Below are 20,336 nucleotides of genomic sequence, written 5' to 3' on the forward strand. Positions count from 1 at the left end.
CATCTATGATTACTTCTTAGTAGTCTAAGTCAGAGTTTGGAATACCAGTCTTACCCTGATAAAACCTAATGTTAACTTTTGGATCACACATGGTTTGGACAAATATTTTAAGCGCTATCTTGGGACCTCTTTTCTCAAACAACTGTTGGGCTCGGGTCAGGTTATATACACGTTCAAGGTTATACATTTGGATGTTTATTAGATTGTGTCCAGCATTTACCCCTGCTTTACTTAGGAATTTTCATTTAATTTTGAAGACACTCTTAAAAAGATAACGGTTCCAGGAAGAGCCCTTAAATGGTTCAAAAATTTTAGGCTTACTTAAAGCTCTAGTCTAGGATATATCTGCTGCATCTACAACAAGAACAGACTTTTGAATAAGCAGGAATGGCACTAGTAAAATGAACAATAAGTACATTCACCATCCGTTGTGTTAGTAAAATGGGTCCCCTGGGGCAATTCCTGTCTGGCACTCAAATGGAACACTCCTAACCTGCCCCTGCTTTATTATACACAGTGTTGATTACTGGAATTCCTGTGATGGTACATCTTATAACATCATTTACAATTATTACTTTAGTGCCACTTAGCGTTCAGGTTATTTTTTCTTCATCAAATAAATGATAGCCGTACCACTGAGCCTGCAACATCCATCTCTAATTATGCATCTACAGGCCAACTGTTTCAGACACAGAAAAACAACTCTTTAATGATCCACAAAATTGAGATTGTGTCTCTAACATATTGAAGACCCTATTCACTAATCTATCCTCACATATTTCAACCAGCGCTAAAAGCTCAAACATTATTCCAAGAGACTTGAGTCTGCACAATAATTAGGATGGGGACAGAATTCACTGCACTCGGAAAAGAAACCCAGATCAATTTAAGCTCATTTTTAACAAATGCTTCAGCAAGTGCAACACAAATTAGTGACAGCCTAATTATCTACTGCGCTCGATCAGCCGCTGCTGAGCATGCCCTGCTATTGACTTGTTACACAACAGGGTAATTGTGTGGTAGGGAGGAAGATAGCATGATAACAGGTTTAATGCATCTGTTTCTAACATGAGAAAATTAGAGCCACTGCTCAGCTATTACGACTTTTTAAGCCAGCTTTCGTTCAAAATTAGCGTTAGTGCTAAGACTGGAGGAGATCTATGGGAGGCTTGGTGAGGGAGAGGGAAGTAGCCTAATAAAACATGGAAAGATTAAAAAATGAAAGTTTTCTCACTGTAGCATAGCAGTATTTACTGGCCATTTTACTAGAAACTCCTACCTTGTAAGTCCACCTTACCGGTGTACAGAATGTAGCCCATCTGTTGATGAACAATTTGTGTTAGCCATTCTCTAGCTCTTCATCAGTGGTCAGTTTCTGACCACAGAGCTGCTTTTAGCTTGATATTTTGGGGGTAGAATATTCTCAATCAATGACACTCACGTGTGTAAAAAGCCAGCAGCAGCACTAGGGGTGGGAATCCCTAGGCACCTTACAATTCGATTCTATTACGATTCAGAGGGCTGCGATGCAATTATAAAGCGATTATCGATGCATCTTTTTTTCTATACAGGATTTCTATTTTCTCACTGTGTGAAGACTTGGTACTTTTAAAAGCAAAGTATTTGTAATGATTCATAATGAATTTGACATCTGTGAATCGATTCAGAACGTTCGTCCACGTCCGCATCACGATGCATCTAAGAATCGATTCCCCCACCCCCACCCCTAAGCAGCACTGTGTCTGATACACTTGTACCAGCACCACACACACTACCATGCTACTACCATGTCAGTGTCACTGCTGTGCTTAGAATGATCCACCATCCAAATAATAAATGCTCTGTAACTGTACACCATCCATGTGGTGGACCTAAAGGTAGACAGATCTTATAAAGTGGCCAATCAGTTGATGTACAAGGTATATATTTCTAGGAAAATAGTTAAAGAATATTTTTTATCATATTTTAAGATGATTTGTTATCAAAAAGTAAAAAAGAATTTAAGTCTAATACATAAACTCTGGTATAAATTAAATAATGGCCAAAATAGCATATGCTGTCCTCATTTAAACTGCACTGTGTGTTCTGTTGACAAATTCATTATATCTGCACTGTGTTCCTCTCTCAGCTGTCCATAATTAACTATGGCTTATTCTCACCGGAAGAAATCTGTGCAAGACAAATGCCTCATTTAATCAATCCATTGGTTAGCTGCCACAGCACTGTAGTGTTTGCGCCCAACTTATTTCCACACTTCTATAGTTCTCTGGGAATGAGCAAACACTTGACCCCTAACAGGGTACAAGAAAATTGTCTATTTTCTAACAAAGCCCTAAGGAGTTTTTCCTTTCACTATTGCCACAGGCTTGTTTTAGGAGGCTTTAAGCAGACTCAAGAAGAAGCTATAAGAGAAGCAGAAGATAACTTGGAATACATGAAGACATGAAGATAAGTTGCTCTATGACAGATTTAGTGAAACACTTTCTGTTTACACAATCTGATTAAAAAGTTGAAAACTGCTATACTCATGTTGTTATATCTGATAACAGCAGAGGGGTATACACAGGGCCTTTTAGGCCATCAGATTTCTGGACATTCAAAAATACATGCCTGTAATATTTTCTTCATTTTTATTCACCAGAATCATGCTTGTGTTTAAACTCTGCCAGCATAATACTACTGTTATGTTGCTGTTAAGGTCTGATTAGAAACAAAGGTGTCAAAAATATTGTCCAATTAGGAATTTCTTTCTTCCATGGTGTACATAGATAGGTACATACGACATGTTCTCCCACTGGTTAGGCCTTCTGAACAGAAGGCCCAGAGCTGAACAGAAGGTCCAGCATGTCAAATTAACCACAAGCATAATTAAGAAGCAACAGTGGAATAAACCAATTTTAATTTAAAATTTTGAGAGGAAAAATGTCACTCTAGGCCTTGCAAATACAAGTTGTAGCCTGTCCAATACATTTCTGTCACATTAGAAATAAAATACAGCAGCTGCAGTTCTATCCCAGGGCTGTTAACTGAAAGAGACACTGTAAAATGTCTACAAGTAGGCCTGCCACAATTATTACATCACCTTTACTTGATAATCGCAATTATTTAAGTTGGCTGCAATAATTTTCCACAATTGTTAGATTTCATTTGTTAGAATGTGAATCGAGTGCGTTGGGTTGAGGCGAATAAATGTAAATAAAAGAAAGCAGTAAATGTATTCACTGAGACATAATGGGGGTATTAAAACAAAAAAAACTTTTTATACAGTTGAAGTAATGTTTGTTTATTTGTTAGTTAAGTAGCTAATTCTAACATTTTTAGCATGCTAGCAGAATCAGTGTTTTTTGGCTTATATTTTCTCTCTCGTTACAAACATGATCCTTTGCTTGACTTTACACATTCTGTGTAACAGTAGACATTTGTGTAGTGTATTGTTTAGCTACCAAGTAAACATCGCTAGCAAATAAGATGGCTCATCAGCCAACTTGGCCACTTTAGGCTTGTACTTTAATAGTAGCATAAAAAGAACAAAAAAAAACAATAATCACATTTAATTAAAGCTAAAATTTCATAATTGTGACAGCCCTAGATACAAGGCAAAATACATGTTAATATGTCTCTTACAAGCTTCAAATGTTTCTTTTTCAGCCAAAATGTGTTCATGTTAGCTTTGCACTAACATAGAACTAGAATCCCATAAGGATTTCTAGCAGAAATTAGTATAATTGTAGAGGTGGGGTTATTCCCTTATTCTTTAAATGAGTTTTGACATTCATGGCCGAAACTGAAGACCAAGTTCTAATAGTCATGTTTTGGCACTGGATAACAGCACATTTTTTTACCTTACCTACATTATTCCATAGACAACCGCTGACTAAATAACAAAATGGTCACTTTACTCTAAGCTGCTGAAGCTATTTACTTACAGAAGAAACTGCCAATATTAAAAACATATACTTGAAATAAGAAGCCAATTCACTTCACTTTTTTTATATGGCAAAAAAATAGATCATCTCATGTTGTGTTATTGTGAATGATAGCCCAGCCATGATGATTTGCGATAACACACTTCCATCTTGTGTTCTACTGCTTCAGAATAGAATAGAATAGAATAGAATAGAATAGCTGAATAACCTGGCCTTATTTCCTGAGTCCATCAGGTCTTGAATATCGTTGTATGATGTGACAGCAAGTTTTGACAGATCTTCCACATACGGGCCCAATAATGGATGCTCTCTTACACGGAGGTTGCCTTTGTTTTTGGGGTTCAGGAGGTCTCGCACACGCTCACAGTAAATCTCCATATAACTGACCTGTAAATACAACCATCTGAGTTGGCACACGTGCATGTACATCATCAAAAGAAACAAACTAGAGAAAAGCTGACAGCTTTGTATTATTTAAAATTTAGGTATTACAACTGGTGCTCCTCATACAAGAGCTGTTTAGTTATTTAGTCTGCAACACTGGAAAGGGTCACATTTTGGTAACATGCTGCTATAAAGTCACTAAATTATAAAATACAATTTGCACTATTGCCAAAACATTTTGAGTTTGTGATTGAAGGTAAATGTGTGGCAAAAAAAGGTTTTATTTTTATACTGTAGAAAAAGAGAGAAGCAGTGCGTGTTTTTACCTCTACAGAGTAAGACATGCTGTTGTCATTATTGCTGTCATTAATCTTGGTGAAAAGGTCTTCACACAGCTGTTGATAAGGAAGTGATGAAGTGAAATTGAGAGATGGGGAGAGAGAGAGAAAGGGAGTTAATGACAGAAGCTTCATACCCCTTTATCCTATTCCCTCATCAGGCAGTTGAATAGATGTTTGTGTACGTGCTTCAGCTTGCTGTTTGGCTTTTCCCTCAACACTGTTTGATCTGACTTTGTTCGTGCTATCTCTGTGTGCAGGGCATACTGACCTGCTATGTACACAGAGGTGTCTGGATAATCTTAGAAACTGCTTTATCAGAGACCATTCACATGGCAGAGTGTAAATAGGCAAGACTACATTATTCAAGAGTGCACTGTTTATTACTTTGGGTAAACATGCATGTAAACAGCCAGGCTTTGTTGGTGTGATAATAACCCCTGTGCATGTATGTGTGTGCGTATACACTGATGTTTTGCCAGTGTTTCTTTGTCTATTTGTATCTGTATTTCGTATTTTACAAAACTGTGTTGTCTTTAATTTCGTTAACCCCTCCAGCTCCAGCACCCCCCCCCCAACCCAGGAAGACAATCAGCTTAGATGATGAGTGAGAATGAGATTGTTATTACTATTATTTACCAGTGGAATGATTCCTTGCTGGTCCTTTTCTTGTTTACCCATCATCGTATATGATTTGCCTGCACCTGTCTGGCCATATGCAAAGATGCAAACATTGTAGCCCTCGAAGGCGTGGAGTAACATTTCCTCCCCAATGTCTCTGTACACCTGCTGCTGAGAGGCATAGTTGATGTCCTCTGGCTGCAAGGACACAAACAAGACAAGAGACAGACCAGTCAGGTTAAACCACTCACATCCATTAAGTAAAGAACTGCTGACAGGGTACATATTGCTAAATAAAAATGTATAAATTATTGAATTTATTGATAAAGAATGTCACACAAAATGTCATAGCTAACAATTTACCACTGGGACAAGGGGAAAGACTCAACTGTAATGCATGGTAGTGCAGTGACTGCAGAACATTTTATCGGATTTAATTGAAAATATGAAAGAAATTTATTAAAATGTTTGATTTGTTCCCAAATTTCTCAAAAGAAAAGCAGACTTTTAAAAAATAAAGGAATTACATTTTTTGTAATTGCACGGACTGTGATACAGGTAGGCTCAGTAGGACTATAAGTTAGGTTAAGCATCTCTATTTTTATTTAATGCAAACAAGAATATATGTTCATAAAAAAAAAAAATTAAAAATAAGTTAGGCTATAGCTTGGAACATGGTCCACAGTCCATGCAGAAGAGTAAAATAATTAAATCTACTCTTTTTCAATGTAACTTTTTGTGTTTTTACTTTCTTCTGTCATCAGGTCTTGCTCCCTTCAATTCCTCTCACAGTACTCACCGAGGTGTGTGACCAGTAGGAATAATCAAAGTTGAAGCTTTTGGTCTCTTTGGGTACTTTTGGGTTGAGGATAGCTGCAAGACAGGACAGTGCAACACAGTGCAGTGTTAGTGCTGAGTCATATATCATCTGTACTGGTATAATAATATCAGTGTCACAAAATCAACATTATTGATTTTTAGTTTTAGCATTATTGACAGATAAAACACTGACTGCAATCTATGTCACTTGTTGGGTGAATCAGAAACAGTTCAAACTACCCAAATACCAACTCAAAATACCTAAAAATGTAATAAATAAATTTTCTGTCTGATTAATGTTTACAGTACTGTGTAAAGTTCCATCTGCTTTAACAGGAAAAAAGGGACAAAATAGTCCAATCGAGCTTAGACAAGTTTGTAAGATATTCTTTTAGCATACAGTAGCAATAATATGGAGGAATGAGTTATTTCATGAATGCAAATCTAAACATCTTGTGATACAAGGATATGTATGGAACATATCTTGATACTGAATTTTTTCCATACTATACAATTTCAGATCATTTCTATTGGTTAATTCATCATGTACTTATAACATAGTGTAAAAGGTAGCTGGTAATGGGGTGGATGACAAATCACAATACTTAAAGACATTTTCATGATACATATCACGATACTTTGAAACACAGGTAAAACGGAGACATAGTGTCGTTCAAAAACTGTCATCAAAAACTCTACACTTTAATTTAACATTCATATGCTCAGTGTTCTTTAAGTATGGACGATATCCACAATATGCTAACAAAAGCATGTTGCTTGTCACAATAAACACAATTTATCATGATATCCATGAAATATGTGAATACTGCTGACCTCTAACTGGTACTTTTAAATTAGGTAAAAAAAATTAAAAACAGCAAAAATATAGATACAAGGTTTCTCATAGGAAAAAAAAGAAAAGATCTCCTTAGTATCTCTGTAGTTTCTCCTAGACGACTAAGAGATTAGATGAAAAGACAAAAGAAACTTTTGCTTAAATCTTCCGCTGCTCAGATACTTGTTCTGAGCAAAAGAGCCCCGTAATCTCCTCTTGAGTTTTAGTATAGAACTCAATAAAGTCACACTCAGATTTGCTTGCCAACATAACAATACTAATGTTTATCTGCAATTAAACACTCATCTCTTCTTTACCCCTCTGTATCTTTTTGTCTAATGCAACTTCTCCCAAGGAATTATAGGAGAACGATAAGTCTCCTGAGCCATCAAAGACCAACATTCGAGCAATAAAATCTTCCTCTGTGTTTGTTCCGAGAGCGACGCTATATTCTGAGTAGTAAAGATAAGCACTAAGTGAACATTAAATAAAATTGTATTTCATATATTTTCAGTGGTGACTGTTAGTTTTAAAATAAACAACATATTCTGAAAGAACTCAGTTAAATGGTTGTTGTTAGTGTTATGTGTCAGTACACAAACATTTTGGTATAAACAGAAAGGATATGGTTTATCATTCTCCTGCTCTAAAGAAAGACATAGCAAGAAATACAGTGAGTGAGGCAGAGAGAACCAGAGTGGAGAGAGAGTGTATGAAGAGAAAGAGAGAGAGAAATTGAGTAAAAGACAGAAAGAGTGGAGAGACAGAGGGAGACAAAGTGGGGAGAGAGAGAGAGAGGGAGGTAGAAAGGAAACAGACAGTAAGACACAGACAGAGAGGAATAGAAAGCTTACACAATTACATTCTGCACTGCCAGAACTCTTACTCACAGTATGACTCATGATTTTCTCCTTGAGGAAGTGTCAATCACAGATATTTCAATTGGCACTAATGGATTTTCCTCATTCCTCTTAGTTGTGGAAGGCATTAAGCCAATGACTGTCCGATCCAATCTCTGCACTCAGACTGACACTGAAACCAGTTTTAAAATCTAAACAGCATTAAAATCAGTCTCATAAGCACCTGTTCACTTCTCTTCCACTTGCCTGAGTCATCACTTCTCTGCAGCAACGTCACTGAATGATTTCTCAGCCCACCCACGTGGCATTGACATGCAGGCGCTTTGTCATGGAGAGCAGTGGGCAGCGTGTCCATCCAAACTGATCATTACAATCTACAATTTAATGCTAACAAAATCATCTCAGGTAGAACCTGGCAATGTGTACAGCTGTACATATCATAGCTTTTATTTCATAACTTATATCACTGTACAAAAACTGTACATTGGTGCAATACTGGTGTATACTAACATGTATACTGTGTATATGTGTACATATTTAGAGTCTAATGTGTGTGTATATATATATATATATATATATATATAGAGATTTTCACTCACCTTCGCACCTGTGTAAATGTGATGTGACAATAAATGTGATTTGATTTGATTTGAACCTACCCAATAATAGCACTCATGAAATGTGTGAATCGATAATCAAATGTACAAAATTTTCCTCTTATCCTAAATGTAAGTCAGTCAGCCAAGACATGCTTGATGTCTAAAATTTGCCTATGTAGTTTTGTACTGGTGCTCAAAGGCTATGTAGCTAACCACGTAATGGAAGCAAATACCATTCCAATTAGCACTGTGACAACTGCATGCCTGTCAACCCACTTCTGGTTCAGTAATCTCAAATTAACTTCCTTATTTTGTTTCTGACACTGTATGACATCCTGTTATATATAAGAAACAGACAACAGAACCTCATATAGCTAGAAACAGTAGTAGCAGCCATCTTGAATTTTGACCATACTTTTGTCCAAACATCTCCTGACTACATTGGTATAAAGAGAAAATTCATACCTCTTAAAAGACCGCTCTTCTTTACTAAATACGTAATAAGACTAAAATGTCTATCTACGTCTGCATTCAGTGACGCTTTTATCACTTTGCCATCTGTTTGTACATTATTTGAATGTCAGGCAAAGTAAAAGAATCTGCCAAACCTCTAAATATGCAGTAAATACAAATGTAACACCCCTATTCCCCACACAATTACAGTTATCACTATTAACCGAAGTAAAAGCTGTGGTGCAATTGCTTGGAATAGTCCCTGTACATGACACCTAAAGCTGACTGCAATTAAGCAGTGAAGATGCCTTTCTAAAGCAAAACTCTTGTAGTCTGGCAGATTAAGTACTGGAGAATGTATTGTCCTAAAGTTTGTCTGAAACAACTAGCAAATTGCAAATCAATAGTCTTCATTATCTTGAAAGACGGAATGGAATGAGTGGCAAAACCTCAAGACACCACAGGTCCAGTCGACTTGACTGATTGAAGCCCCTTGGATGACTGGTGAAATACCTTCAAGATTATAAAGCTCCAGTGCCCTTGAATAATTGCTACTACACAATTCAATGACTGGAATTACTGTTGTTGTGGAGTTTCGAATGCTGAATCATTCTCATGGGATGGTCGATACAGGCTAAGTAATTCCAGCAAAATGGGTTAAATAATTCAAATTTCTACACAACCAATAAATCTCTGGTAAACAGAGTAAATTAGAATTCAATGGTTTTTTTAGATTCTCGTTCTCACAAAGATGAAATGCAATGAACTCAGCTTGGGGCTGGACTGCTGCAACTGAGTGTGAGATTTGTCTTTTTCTTCCTGGTGGAGGTGAGGCAGCGTTTGTGTGTTTTATTTTGAGTGTAAATCCCCACCCCACCCCCCCAGGGGGGCATTAATCTCAGACATCCAGCACTTATGGGCCTGCTATTACAGTCAGTGAAGTGGAAATATTTGCTATAGACAAACACACACACACACACAGAAGAGCTTCTCATACTCTTCACAGCCAATGATAAACAAAACAACCACCTCACCCATACCAATTTCCAATTGGACCACATCATTCCTTAATGCCCCTTTTGACCTAAAAAGAGACAGAACAGGCCAGATTGACCTTGAATGTTCAAGGATGTGAAATTCGATCATTTGCTTTCAGCAGAGGTCATTCTATTTCCTTGAGGACTCAATTAATGATGGACACATCCTGTGAAGAGGTCTAATTGCAATAATAACAGTTCTACAGTTTCCTGTTATAACTTATAAGTGAGAAAAATCTGAGGAAATACAGGTTTGTAGATATAAAAGAAAAGCTAGCATAATCAATAATGAGAAGAGAACAGCATCACAATGAGCTAGAATAGCACACATGCCATAGACACGAGGTCACATATCTCTCATACATATCACATATCTAATGTTAACATTAAAGTAAACGCTAAAATTGTGACACATACAACATACAATATTTCCACATTGTAATATGAATGGCTTCTCACTGAAGGGCTTGTAAATATCAAAATTATTCTTTTCCCCAGCAGCACACATTTGCAGTTACAGAGAAACTATGTCATCATGTAATCCGTCCCACTGTGTGTACTCTGCACTCCGGAGATTTGGCACTGTCCCAGTTACCAGCTCTACCGGTGCAGACCTAGTGCCCTATCACTTAGCTTATCACACTAACCATAACACACCTCACCCACACCACAAGTGATTAGCGTGGAAAAATCCACACCAACTCTATATGTGGAGGCTGAAGCACAAAGAGAAACTGAACACAATTTTTTGAACCAATCCATCAACTATTATTGCTTTCAACAGTAGTGGACTGGACTTACATATATGTATTATAAGTCTATAAAACATCTTAGACCTATTTTCAAGCAGGTACAGGGCATATTTAGTGGTATAATGCATATTGCTAATTTGGTAGGGCATTTTTCCTGCTTTTTCCTGTCCAGTTGCTGTTTTTGAGCAGAAATGTGGTGCAACAATGGTCTTTATACCCAATTCGCCACACAATTTTGAGGCTTCTTTGGTCAAAAACTAAATAAAAAAAACAAAAAAAAAGGGAGGCACAATGACATCACACTCATATTGGTATCAGCAGATAGTCCCCATTGTATTCATTTAACTACACTTGTAACCATAAAGAAATCAATTTTATATTTCTCCCTTATATTTCTCTAATGCTAATCCAGGTAGATGAAGTTCCAATTTCCACATTTTTTTAAATGTTTATGCATCAGCATTAGCAGATATGTACATGAAAAATATTGGATATTGGTTAAAAAATAACTGAAAACTTACACAGGCATCCAGCAACTATTTATCTTTTTATGTTTCCAACACAGAATTAATGTCAATTGACAATTCAGGCTAAATAATACCAGCAAAATGGGCAAAATAATTCATATTTCTATGTAAATAATACAGAAAAAATAAAGCTCTGTTAAGACACAAACTGGGGCAAACACGACGTCATCTATTTGTCTGAATACCACACACGCGAAACACCCTGAAGTCCACATTACATAACTCTAGATGCCCTCATCTAAAACTGTCAGCCATACTTAAACAGCTGAAGTGAAATAATTCATTCAGTTCCCTGACTAAAAGGGCCAATGTCCTGAGAGCATGTATCTACATTCAAGGCAGTGCCATTATGAAGTCCTTCTCTCTTTAAAGGCAGCAGAAAGTACAGACTGTACAGACCAGCATATGTGTTATAATATGACAGTAGAGCCCTGGGGAGCGGAGACTTCATCAGTGTGCTGCAAGCTCAGCCATGTCTCAACACTTCTTGCAAAAATGCACAGAGCAGAGTGGGCTAGAGTGGGCAGAGTGTATCAAACGGCTCTCCAGCTGGTGATCCACACTTAAAGGAAGTGAAATATAATGCAGTGATCTCAACTTAGAGCAATGATTTATAGGTCATTTTTAAAACTATTAATATTATTATGGTTGTAGTTAGGTTGTTTTTGATAGTGTTATGGTTAACCCCTTACAATCCCAAGATTCTTACATACTAAAGCTTATTATTCAGTAACTACAGGGACTTCAGTGCAAGCTGGATGAGCTATTCCAAGGTTACAGAAGTGTGTAATAAAACTTTTGGTAAGCTGTTTGGCCTCGGCCATTTAGGGGTTAATGTTCTCATAATAGTTGTCTTCTGTTGATTTCTTTACTTGCTTTTCCTCTTTCTTTTGAAACATATGCAAAAGAAAGGGTAGCAAACCGTGAATAAATATGGATTTCCTGTTAAGTCTGGGGCTCATTTCATTGCATTGCTACATTCGGCTCCTTCTGCGGAGCCCAGCAAGTTACAGCTTCTTTCTGGTAGTGGAAACTGCGATGGGTTGGGCTTACACCACGTAGCCAATCATCTCCACGCTAATGATGCAGACTGACGATGCTTAAAATTTTCATAACCCGGGGAGTGTTTGCTTTCCAGATCATCTCAGAGTCCTGATTTGTTTTTATTGCAATGTAAACAGGGCTGTTAAGTCACAAGAGACCCTGTAAAACTCTCTAAATTGAAACAACCAACTGCTTCTCTCAGACAAAACCAGTTCTCTCAGAAAGTTCCCGGCCAGCTGGATAGAGCCAAGAGGATTTAGCCACTGTTCTCTTCACCACCCTGTCTTTTTCTCTACTCCTTGTTTCTGCTTCATCACCCGTCTCTCCTCAGTGTTATTAGCTGTATCTCCTATGCAACCAGGCATGATAAGCAAGAGGACATTTTAATTACCTCTGAAGCCCACAGGCAGGAGCACTGACTCCTGATGAGTGTGTGTGCAATAAGAGTGTGTTACAGTCACAACACTCTCCACTGACACACACCTTTAATTTCCCACAGCACTTTGGTAAAAAGCAAAAGGTCACTATGACTGCAGTACTTCATTATTCTATGGCAAAAACCCTCATAATAGCGCAGTGCTGACTGGGATAATCAAGGATGAGTCTGCAATGAACGCACAAAATTTAATCAGACAGGTCTGTTAAGTCAAGTGAACATCCATCACACAATGAGTGATCTTTTCTTGTGTGCATGACTCACTGGCCACTGTTAAGCTTTCTATTGATTTATTTCAGCAATAAAAAACAATAGTAATATAAATAAACCTGCTTTAGCCCCTGTGCCACAAATGGGCTGACAGCTGAACCGCCTCATCACTGTCACATCAAAACCTTTGCATTTTAACACCATTTGAATTCTTTGAACATTTCAAGATAAATGGACCAACAGAAATCATCCAAAACTGCTGGAATAAATTATTTCTTCTATTGTAAAGTGACCATTTTGGAGGAACAAGGCTTCGTTACTACAGTGACAAAATGGAGCTTAGACACATTCCTCCCCTGCTGTCTTGTCGTTGTTGTTGATTCTGTCTACAGTCCCCTGGAGAACAGCCCCCGCCTAGTTCTCCCCCCTCACACACGACCTGAGTCAGTCACTAGGAACAACTGTAGGAGTCTCAGCAGGTTAGAAAGCCAGTGACAAGCACTGGGACATGGTCATCACAAAAGTCTTACAGAATTGCTCTTAGCTTTTAGTTTCTGACTCACTATCTAGCAGTCCAGCAAAAACAGCTTGTTCAACAAACAAAAAAATGTATTCTTATTCTCATAGTAATGCAAAATGTTAAATGTTTTGAACAGCTCATTTTATGGAAAATCAAATTTCCCTTGCTGAAATAAAACAGTCGTATGTGATACAATATATGTAATATGTAATATAATTATTTCAAAATGTACAATTCATTCCCCAGTCTATACAGTCTGGGAAACATGGAAATTAAAAAGCACAAACATCGCATTTTGAATGCATTGTTCTAGCAGTGTCACAAAACCCAACACATTTACATAAAACACTCTATTCAGCCTACAGCAGTTTAGCCCCGCCCATTCATGCTGAAGTTCTAAGCAATGTTTCAGCTCTTTTCTACTTTCTGAATGAGGCACAATACAGAGCAGCCAATCAGAACAGAGCTCATTTGTTTTAAACGCACAGCAACAAAAGCAGTTTAATTCTAAAGGTGATAATTGTGGTTATTTTTGGTACATAAAACCACACAACTGTTACACAATTTTTTTTATATATAAATAAAAACATCACTTGTTCATGTCCTGAATTAACAGTCAGTCTTAAGTGAACGTCTGCTTCTGGAGCAAGCAGCCATTATGTGTTTTCCATTTGTATTTTCCTTAGTTTGCTGGGAGAGGAGCTGAACTCCTCAAACACTGTAGGCTGAGATTCTTTCCCAAAGGGTAACCTCCTTTCTAACAGCTTAAAGCGTTGTGTGTGCAGCCTAATCAGGCCTTCCATGATAGCAGGGAGACTCACAGCCAGCCAGAACTGTCAATCACTTAGCTCTGTGCCATTCTCAAGCTTTGTGGGAACCCAGCTATTGACCCATCTCCAGCCGACAGCCAGGACAAAGCAGCCTGCGCAAGGGTACAAAAGGGCTTCTTTGGGCCCAGACTCCTGCTAACAACCAGTCATTTACACCCCGATGCTGCGACTGGCCTTGCTCCAAACAACAGAGCAACCTGAGTTCATTGATGACATCACACATCCTCTTGCCATGTTACAGAGTCTGCATCTCAATGCCATGAGATAAAAACAGTCCACACAGAAATCTGCTGTTAAAGTTCGTAGGTTGTGTGCCAGCACACTCACTGTGAGGAAAAGCCTTGAGAATCTCCTCATGCACAGTAGGAATGCCAAATATGTTCAAACATGCTAAGTAACAGCACTTTTCCACAAGAGTATGTGACTAGATCTCATCCTTTTATGTTATTCTTCAAGTCATTACACAACCAAGTATAAGATGCCTCGTGATTGTGAGGACATCTTTGGGAGGATGTCTTTGAAGGGACTCTGAATAGCCGTTGGCAAACTATGCAGGCCATCCATGCAGACAGTCTTGTTATTCACTTTTTTCACTCTTTTCTTTGGCCTTATGCACTCCTCTGAACTAAAAGTCATGTCCAGTGAAAAGGCCATGATCAGGTCATCTGCCCAGTGTTTCTGAGCACACATCTTTTAAGAAATCATCAGCCAGTGTTGTATAATAGTGCTCAGGTTTATAATGGAGGGGGAGCAATAAGACAGTATTTTATCATTATCGTGATAAATTATGTACTTAAGGAACACTGACTGACTACATATTTCATTAGAAAGTAAGTATTATTAGGCCTGTTTAATTGGATTTAGTGTAAAGCAGTTTGTAAAATACAGTAATTACAGTAGGTTCATTATTATTATTATAGTATTTTCATACGTTGCAGTACAGGTTCTATTTTGTCTGTTCCAACTTATTCAATTTTGTGATGTATATCTTCCTTAAAATGTCCTGAGGTACCATGATATAATATTAATATAATAATAATTTTGCCATATCTCCCACTCCTACTTCATAATACACATTGTTTTGTTACTATTATTCCATTACTAGAAGAAAATTCACATAATTAGCAACATCTACAGTGAGAAACTGCACAAAGAGTTGAAAGAAATGCTGCATCAGTAGCATTCCTGTAATTACTGGGAGGAAGAAAGTAAGACTGAATACCTGAGGGATTTCAAAAGAAGGACTCAAAGGATGCTTTAAAGATAACCATGCTATAATTAAAGGCACAGTGAGCAATGACAAAGCCCCAACACTATAGAAAGTTCTGTTTGAGCTGAAACTAGAGGGCAAAAGTAATGCCAGGCCAGTAAAGCCAGTCTATACAGTCTCAGAAAAAAGGTACTGAACTGACAATGGGTTGGTACCCTCATGGGCACGCCTTCAGTACCTTTGGTTAGGGTACAGATGTGTAGTTTTTCTCTGAAAAAATGTATATAAGCTACACAGTTGGACATTAAAACCATTGTTGTACCTTTAAGGGGACATTCACATTGTTTGTACCTTGATGAACAAAATGTACCTGAGCAGTACCTTTTTTTCTCACAGTGTACACAATTTAAACAAACAGCTGGTCAACACAGACAAAACTCATTTTTGTTAAGTCCAATACCATTTAGGCAGTAATATGTTCACTAACAGGCCTTAGATTTTTTCTCTGCAGTGTTGACATAATCAGTCACCAAAAATTTTCCAATTAAGAAAATGATAGCAACTCTACCATTTGTACTTGTATAGTATGAATCAAAATTATCCATGGCCAGTCTTCTTGATTCCACCTTGAAAAAATCTTGGCCGCTCAACCACATTTGGATTTTGTGGTCACAGTGTAATAAACTAGAATAGACTAGTCACTATAACAATTTATGTTAATACAAAAACTACTTAAAATAGATCTACAGAACTGTGCAGTTTTAATCCTCTGATTTAATAATTTAACAACTAATTTGTAGTTGAAAAAATGATGTATGCAGAATGATGAATAAAACTGTAGATGATTAAGAAAGTTGTGCAACACTGAGAATAAAATCCTATGTTAAAACATATTACTAGTGGACATGCAGGGCAGTTTAAAGTAAAACAGCACTCTAAACTTCTGTTTATGGATTATGGATTTACCTCTATTTCCAACATTACATATTGAAACTCAGACGACAAGTATAGGTTCACTGTTCATTTTTGATAGTACATCAAATAGCTATATTTGCATTACACATTGTGACCCCTGCTTCCTGTCAGCACCACTGTAAAGAAATATGAGTCAGTATGTTTCTCTACAATGAACCATTTCACACCAAACCACTCTGAATGACTTCTCAATTATCTTAACTGTTGAATTATGCAGTTTTTAAAAAATAAAAACAAACTTAATTCCCTTTATAGTATAATACCATCTCATAGTATTTAAATCTACAATGTAAAAGTTTTTGATTGAATGAACTAATAACAGTAATTAATATAATTATTATTAAGGTGACTGCAAACTTTGAATGGTAATATGTGTATTTTGTGTTCTCTTGGAATGCTAGCCTCATCCTGCAGACCTTTGCAACCTTGCCATCCTACACTCCTCTCACACAACCCTGATCCTGTGTGGTGTAGAATTGCATCCAGCATAATTAAGACCCCATTTGTTCCTTATAAAACCAATCAGCATGTTGCAAACACAGAAGTTAGCAACCACAGGTCTACAGTTTGTTCCTGGTAACGTTCTGTTGACCTTCCATCCATTATGACATGCCACACGCATGGAAACTCCAACAGAACTCTCAACGCTTCATGGCCAGCCATGCTGAGAGACAGAGAGCATGGTGGCCATACTGTTTGTCTCAAACCACCCATGACAGGAGGAAGCTAAATTAGGCCAAACTCTGAATATTTTACAAGGTCTCATTCATTATTGATCAATGGCTTTGCAGACTAGAAATCAAATCTGCCTCAGTCTCCTATCCGCTAAGTTCTCCTCGCCTTCCCCGGGTTTCCGAACACACACACATTCCAAGACATCGCTACAGCAACACAACTAAACACAAACAGCCCAGTAATGATCTAAAGAATAAAAAATGCACATCCAAAACATACTTGTGTAGATTAATTCTGTTTAGTCATAGAGCAAATTAATGCCAGACTCAAACTACACAACCAATTACATTTGTTTTTGAGATGCTAAAATTACATCTCTTGAACTCTAGGCATACTTAGTGACTAAGATATCAGAAGATCCTCATGTTGAGCCTGCATCTTCAGATAGACTGTCTTCAAAAACTAATTTATGTCTTTGTAGCTGTCTCTCTGACTACGGAATATCAACTGTTCGTTTCAACAGTTTTTCTGTCCCACTTTCATTGCAACTATATTAGACACATGACTTCATACAAAGCGATTATCAGATCAGATGAGCTACTCCGCAGATTTCCCTCCAGTCCAGTGATCAGTGAACTGCTTTGTCATAACAGCATCTCAAAATGGCTGCCCTTATGAAATCATCCCAGATGAGGTCAGCTACACATGCTTCATAAAAGCTAAAAAAAGTCTGCATTAATGTTGCACAATGTATCGTAGGTGCAATGCTTTTTTCAAGGTGTACAGGGCTGGGTATTGAAATTCAATACTTTAATGGTACAGATTGCATTTTTTGTATACTATAGAGTATCCAAAAATGTTGTCATTCAACACCAAATTTCAACATCTAAGCAGTCTCTCTTAGCATCTATGAGCCAATAGGCATGCTTGTTCCAAAATCTAGCCACCAGCATTGTAGACGAACCCACAAACCCCTCACACAAACTGTTCTCTCTTCTACCACCCGGAAAAAAGGTACCCAGCATTCGGGCCCTCACAGCCAGACTGAGCAACGGTTTCTTTCCACAAGCCATCAGATTCCTCAGCTCCCACAGACTGGATTGACACACACATATACATAACAATATGACGCCATCCCGCTAAGAAATTCCAGATTATGTCTGTTTTGCACCATGGTCCTGGAGGAATGTTGTTTCATTTCACTGTGTACTTGTATATAGCTGAAATGACAATAAAGCCTCTTGAACTTGATTGGCTAATGGTCTAAATTACATTCCGTATGCATGTAATTAACATCAACACTTCTTGATTAGCTTCTGGCAATCCATTACAATCAGTAAATACACCCACTTCCAGCACCTTACACTTGTTTTTTGTTTAAGCCACACCAACATTTGGTTTGCAAATGAAAAGAGAGTATCAAAAAAGTACTGTTTAGGACTTGGTATTAAAATCAAGGTATCAGCATCGGTATTTTAACGACACCCAGCCCTAGTGGTAAACAACTTAATATTCTACCTTTTGATACTTTCAGTTCTACTTTTAATTTAATAACATACAGGTAAAGAGTTTTATTCAGTGACCTTGTGATGCTCATCGAAACAATCAACATAAGGTTTCACTCATTTGTATTATTTTTTTAAACACAGAGCAATTAATCTTAGGCTTTTTGCATGTCCATGTTAATCTTCCCTTCAGAAAATGTTAAATGAGGCCATGTTTAAACTATTTAGTTACTTATTTGACATTTGGAGAGCTTTGTATTTATTAAAACAGAGACTGAAATACAGATGTTAAATCACAGATGTTAACCAAGCCATAACATTCTGAAATATTTTGTCCTGCCCATGCACACTGAAGTTATAAGAAAGTTGTTTCAGCTTGGACTGCTTTTTCAATGAGGCACAATACAGCACAGCCAATCAGAACAAGAGCTCATTTACATATGTCAATCCTAAAGGCACAGTAACAAAAACAACCGATTTTAAGGTATAAAAAGAGGCCTGAAAATGGTCATGTAAAAATGAATTGTGACTGTTTTTGGTAGATAAATACGCTAAGGAGGAAAATATAAAATGCAAGAAAAAGATAGGATTTTGGCCCATTGAGCAAAGACTGCATATCAAAGCGTAAGGGTGGCACAGGTGATTTGTGAGAGCACACTGAGGCTCAGGTACACATGGATACTCACTGGTTGTGTTTCCTGACATCTGGATAATACACTTGCTCTCTTTGCTCATCTCCCGTGAGTTGAAGGGGCGGACACGCACCGCCACCTTCACCGAGGCCCCTGCCATGGTGCCTCTTTACGGGTCCCACTGCGCACTGTCCAGACCAGGCCTCACACCTGCTGGAAAGAAAACAAGCATGATTTATTGCATAATATTGACCACGACTTTTTATTGTAATTGCCATTACACTCATGCAGAACACCAACATGATCTCATTTTAGCCATTCAAGAGGAGAGATGTTGACTATATTACAAAACAAAGAAGAATCCTATTGCACTCCAAGTACTAAACAATGGCAAGGAACTATTCCTTTTGATATACCTTTCTGCTCTGTTGCAAATTATATTACACATCATTTTGAGGTCAAGAGACAGCAGATCTCAGTTTCCCACACCAGAGCTTGACATCAAAAGTAAATTTACACAAAATATCATTAGCAAAAAACAGACACTGTTTCATTTTAGCTGATAGTAACAGAGTCTTATCAAAAAATAAATACTGGTTAGATAATCAAACCCAAACATTTAATATCTCATTGCTCAGAGATTGCTGAGTGACAGGGCTTGTATGATTTGAGCATGAAAAGATCATGCCGAGTCAGCTACAGTTACCAAGAGGCAGATATTGGGTCCAGCAGCAACAAAAGAACTGCTAGTCTGGCTAAATGTCAGTGTGCTTCCTAGGATTACAATGGCCCAATAACACACACAGAGTTCAGTGCAGTCATGGTGTTTGACCAAAATGGAGGCACTGTTACTGTATCATGATAGAAGCTCTGATTTCTGAGTCATTGATTTCTATTTCAACAAGCTCGGTAGCTGACAAACAGCATGCAGTTGTTCACTGCCATACTTGTTATTACCCTGGAGATTTATTTGAATAAGACAACAAGCCATCTTATGTGTGCTGGCTGCAGGGGAGGCTCCAGTCTTCTCTCTAAAGCAATATCACGCTGTGCTACATTCTGTTGAATTGGAATGAACGACTCTCATTATTCTATGTCTAATTAAGACAGTACTAGTTTTGCTTGTTTTGTGGTTGTAGTCTTTGCTG

The 20,336-nt window shown here is 37.6% G+C and overlaps 1 protein-coding gene across 1 annotated transcript in view; it reads right to left on the reverse strand.

The window, feature by feature from the left end:
- Positions 1-20,336, reverse strand: part of kif1aa (kinesin family member 1Aa) — a 77,816-nt gene that overhangs the window by 49,493 nt on the left and 7,987 nt on the right. The window contains exons 4-8 of the mRNA XM_036570395.1: positions 19,243-19,401; positions 6,069-6,142; positions 5,288-5,467; positions 4,637-4,705; positions 4,135-4,313 (exon numbers count right to left, since the gene is read on the reverse strand). Of these exons, the coding sequence (XP_036426288.1) occupies positions 4,135-4,313; positions 4,637-4,705; positions 5,288-5,467; positions 6,069-6,142; positions 19,243-19,348 (608 nt within the window). The 5' untranslated portion in view covers positions 19,349-19,401. The remainder of the gene's footprint in view (positions 1-4,134; positions 4,314-4,636; positions 4,706-5,287; positions 5,468-6,068; positions 6,143-19,242; positions 19,402-20,336) is intronic.

The sequence above is a fragment of the Colossoma macropomum genome, unplaced genomic scaffold (genome assembly GCF_904425465.1).
Source record: "Colossoma macropomum unplaced genomic scaffold, Colossoma_macropomum, whole genome shotgun sequence".
Taxonomy (NCBI): Eukaryota; Metazoa; Chordata; class Actinopteri; order Characiformes; family Serrasalmidae; genus Colossoma; species Colossoma macropomum.